Genomic DNA, 4,984 nt, shown 5'->3' with positions numbered 1-4,984 from the left:
TTCATTCATTCTACCAACTACGTCCATAGAAGCAAACATGTTTATTGCTATAGAGTTTTATTAAACGGATGCTCAGTCCATAGGAGTGTAAGCATTGTTTAATCATCATATTTTCGCAACCGTTGCCCATTTAAAAAACATAAAACATCCGCCAATTGAATCTCAAAGAAAAAACTTCACAGTATGGTGGCGGCTAGGAAGCACCAGCAGCAATTGTGTGTCCCTGCAACGGCATATCGGCTGCAACAGCTCCCATACTGCGAAGTAGTTAACATTTTCTGCGTTGTCAGGAAACAAATATGTTCTCCTCGGACTTCTGAATAGGCCAATGACCTAAACGAACGTTGGTTACTGTGGATTAGAGACTTATGTTTGCTCTGACGTAGTACTGCGCAGCACTAACTACCAACGGTTGTAACTTCATCACTCCGCACCTGCAATATCTCTGGAAGACGCGATGTCCCAACGAGAGTGCTGGGAAAAAGAAGTTCCTTCTGCGGATATCTCTCTAGCATGACGAAATTTCTTATTTCTGCCGAAAAGGGAAATGAAATGCCGCGCGTCTTCTGTTTCAGCGACAAACATGGCTGACCCAAGGGAAAAAACCACGGTATTTCCCAACAGGTTCTTCCAATTTCCTATTTAGTATGGATTGTGATTTCCCAGCGCGGAAAAGCAATGGACCACATTTTTTTCAATCTTGAAGTAGTTGTTTTCAGAGAAGCTAGAGATATCCGCACTGTCAAGACATGTTTATAAAGCCGACGAAAATTGCTACTTCTTGAGCTTCTGCGACTATTACTAACAGTATTTATTTTTTAGAACCAAAGATTTTAAAAGTATATATTCGTGCACAAGTGTTTAAAACTACGTTGCGCGTTTTGTGTGCCTCGTTTACAGAGAAAGAATATGGTTGGGCGGTGCTCTCAGGAGTGGGGCATACGCGGTGTTCTCTTTTCAATTTCAGCTGGGATAGTAAACGGTTCCCTTATCAGAGAAGCGTTTCCACTTTTCTGCACATTTACTTCGGCAGTGTTCCTGGAGCAGCATCCAATTGCACTGCACTAAACGATGCAACCAAGCGCACAGTTACCAGGGATCTCAATTGTGTTGGTACCAGACGACGACTGCATTGCCATTGCCAATTGAAAATGTTGTAACTTCGTCTAAGTTGCTGTTTCCTAGGCCCCGTCTCTGCACGGTTCCATTGATGTCATTTTTGCAACCATTATTTGTTTTAAAGACACAGCATCAGGATGTTGTATATCAAATATTTCCTAATACAAAACCCAGCTTACAACACAATAGTTGCAGCACAAATAGTTATGCTCATGAGCAGCTTATGATAGAACCTGTTGATTGAATGAGCTCAATAAATGTTGCTCAATTGATATAGTTTAACTGTAAGCAAGCGATGTGGATATATGAATATTGTCCACATGGTTCCACCAGAATCTACGTCCGGTAGTTTTTTCATAGTAAGACATTTAATTACTGCACAAATCGTTAACAAACTTCATCTACTACTATTTTTATAAATGTATAAAACCAACTTAAATATGGTACTTTGTGTTCTTATTTTCTTGTTTTATACTTTATTTCTAAATTGGCCTTTTAACTATCACTTAACAGAGATGAGAGTCAAACCCCTGGCAACAATCACAATATCGTTTTGACTTGGAGACGCATCCTTTTTTATAACTCGTTTTCAAGATGGTAGAACCGGGTAACAACGAAAAATGGTGTTCTAGTTTGAAGTTCCGCAAATCCGAAATTTTAAGATATATTCGAGCCTTAATCGGTTATATTATAGTTTATTTTCTATTCTATGCAATTAATGATATTATCTCAAGACGATCATTGAATTCTAATTTAATTCCTTTACAGCCAACAGAATCCACAGTAACTGTGTGCAAAAGAAATAAATGGACAATTTTTGCTTCGCGTGCTAGTCACAACATTGTGGTAGCAGTCGGCGGGGTAGCTGGTGCTTGGTTTGCTTCTAATTGTCCACCAATTGTACCGGGTTGGCTGGGTTGCCGCAGCCATTATCTTGGTTGCCGCAGCTGCGCAGGCTGGAATTAGTTACATGGAGTGGATCTCAGTCTGCCACATCAAAAAGGTCGACTAGAAATACTTTTTAGAAAATAAAGGCTATGTGTTGTCAACAGTTGCTCCGGATGTTGAGATTTATATAGCAGACACATTGTCCAGTGTTGGCCTAAATTTAATTGGTATAACAAATCTCTCTGCTTCTGCTCTAGTCAAAAGGGATATATTTAACGCCTCAAGTGTGAATAATATTATCTTGAACTGGAATTCAAGTTTGGGGTATCATATAGGTGCTCACATGGGACAAGATTGGAATGTTATGTTACAAGATATTATCTCTGATAGTAATCCTGGCTCTTTGGAATCTACTCCAAGACATACTAAAAATGCCACATTATTTAAAAGGGATGGTGGAGCTGTTGATGTAGAATGGATTTCAATTAATTATGATGATTCAAATTCTGATCTTTCTAGAGAGGTAGCGGAGGATAGACAAATAGAAGAAGAAGAATATGATTCTACTGTCTACGACTGGTTCGATAATAACCATGGTTGGAAATATTGTATTGCTGCCGAAAAAAATGATCATACTGGGGTTGCTGATGTTTATGATGACATTGGTAAAGAAAATGCATTTCATGGAGAGTTATATTTCAATACGTACGGTGGTGTTTATAGCTACTGAAATGATGGTAAAGATGGTGCCCAATGTTCAGAAGTTGGTTGCAGTAGTTGATCTCTTAAATATGGTAGAAATATATTTTTGTTGAAGTATGAGTAATGCTTGAATTTCTATTTTCGGCACTGTGACCGCGTAGAAATTAACCTTACTGATCACATTTAGTTACAGGTGAAAAGATATGGGTGTCATGTAACATTGTAAGAATGTGTTAACAGAATTATACTTACTCACTGCAAGACATAGAGATGCAGAAAGGCATGTATATCAATCATGACACAGCTATAATGTATATAATGAATATAGACATAAGACAAGCAATTACAACTCGACTAATTACAAACTACTATTACAACAGCACTGATAGAAGTATATCTTCCCAGTACGCCCAGTTACTATCTCAACGAAATTGGAGAATACAACATCAGCTGGTGTACTCAAGTGACTGACTGTGATCGACGATCAGTGTGGTTTTCTGTTTTCCAAGTGTCACACCGCGCGGGCGCATAACTGTAACTGCGGGTAACAAGTTGTACTGTGTGTTGAATTTCAAATATTTGGTGGGCAATGGAGCGAGAGAACAGGGAAGACGAAAAGGCGGGGAGACGGTAAATTCTCCGAGGATTTACCGGCAAGTGACAGATCCGAGTGCCGTGACACAAAGATCTCTGGTACTATTTCAGTTTAGCATGGCAGCCATTGCATGCGCAAACGCAAATCCTTAGTTTAAGATTTGTAGAAATATTTGGTATTTAAACCCTGAGGATTCTATGATTTATATTTACTTAATACTTCAATTTATATTTACTTAATTCTTTAATTTCCGTTATAAAATAATAAAGCATAGGAAAATAAGCCGAGCATCGCAACAATGCCAGAACAACAACCAATCGCAACCTTATATACCATCCAAACAACAGGTAGTTCTTCAACTGATGAGGTACATGAAGGTGGCTCGAGACCAATTGAAGAAAATATTTATAATAAAAGACATATTGGTGATAGACTTCAAAATATTCTAATTAACAACGATTATGCAGTTCTTTTTTTGCACAAGTACTACGACGTAAAACAGATAGCGCTTCCCTCATTTGAAATAGAAAATGTTAGAGACATATACTCAACCGAGTTCGAGCAGACATACTTTTTATTTAATGGCACCACACTGCCTAGAACATTAAAGGAGGAGCCAGAAAAATTAGGTGCTGAAATTCAGTTAATGCAAATGCAAAAGTGCACAATTGTGTTTTTTAAAAATGATAACGGCCCGGTACCCATTGTTGGAGCCAATTTTATGGACTTGCACAGTTTGAAGGATCAGTTTCCTTATGCCTTTCTGAAATTGGTAGTTAATTATGATAGGATATCAGTAAACGAATTCTTCCAGAATTTAGAGAAAAAAATTGAAAGCATAGAACTACAAAATGACTCAATTTTTTCTTTAAATACAAAGCATTTCAAAAAACTGCTATTTCTAAGGAGAGATTTTAAAAAATGTGTCAATTCCCAGACAACTGGAAATGAGCCAATTTTACGTTTTTTAAATGAGCAAAAATTGACATACAAAAAAAATGAAGGGATCGTTAATTGCTGCTGTAGTATATTACAGTCGATTGAAGAATCACAATTAAAATGGGATAAATTATTGAATTACTTTAGTAAAGTCGAGGAGCAGTTAAAATGGTTATATCAGCTAAGAGTTGGTTCATTCCGTGGTATTTTTGTAACACTGATTGTATTTACATCAATATTTATTTCCGGGTTATTTAAAGATATCTACAATGACAGTGCCTCTACAGGAGTAGAAGTTGCATTTGGACTTTTGGTGTTCTTTTGCGTTATATGCTTTTTAAATGTGATAGCATTGTATTGGCATATCTCTCTTCTGTGGTTCTTGCCCTGGAGAAAAAAAATAACGAGGAAGAAAGCTCGGACGAAAATAAGCACAGCTCTGATGTATCTCATGACACTAGTAACGATGCAGAAGCCTCGAACACACAAGGTTTAGAAATGCCAAATCCTGAGTTTGAGCAAGGTCAGAATTCAAATGTCAGCAGTTTTAGAAGATATGCCAATAGTGTATAATTATTCGGCAGAACAGATTTAAATTGCAATTTATTTGCTATAAACTAGGAATATATATATATTTATAGTCTGTGTACGTAATCATATCTATATACTACTTGATCTTCTTGTATGGATACATCTGAAATAGTATCATAGGATGGAGGAGCTTCTTCAATACTGTTAGTA

General features: G+C 37.2%; 2 protein-coding genes across 2 annotated transcripts; both read left to right on the top strand.

Annotated features, from left to right (window-relative positions):
- Window positions 1–2,350: 2,350 nt before the first annotated feature.
- On the top strand, window positions 2,351–2,737 carry TPHA0A00100 (uncharacterized protein; the record flags this gene model as incomplete). The annotated part of the gene is made up of 1 exon (XM_003683481.1): window positions 2,351–2,737. The coding sequence occupies one exon, from the start codon at window positions 2,351–2,353 to the stop codon at window positions 2,735–2,737; it is 387 nt and encodes a 128-aa protein (XP_003683529.1).
- Window positions 2,738–3,602: 865 nt separating this feature from the next.
- On the top strand, window positions 3,603–4,739 carry TPHA0A00090 (uncharacterized protein; the record flags this gene model as incomplete). The annotated part of the gene is made up of 1 exon (XM_003683480.1): window positions 3,603–4,739. The coding sequence occupies one exon, from the start codon at window positions 3,603–3,605 to the stop codon at window positions 4,737–4,739; it is 1,137 nt and encodes a 378-aa protein (XP_003683528.1).
- Between the last annotated feature and the right edge of the window lie 245 nt (window positions 4,740–4,984).

This window comes from Tetrapisispora phaffii, chromosome 1, assembly GCF_000236905.1.
Source record: "Tetrapisispora phaffii CBS 4417 chromosome 1, complete genome".
Taxonomy (NCBI): Eukaryota; Fungi; Ascomycota; class Saccharomycetes; order Saccharomycetales; family Saccharomycetaceae; genus Tetrapisispora; species Tetrapisispora phaffii.
The sequence above is the reverse complement of the archived record's forward strand: the minus strand, read 5'-3'. Positions and strand labels throughout refer to the sequence as shown.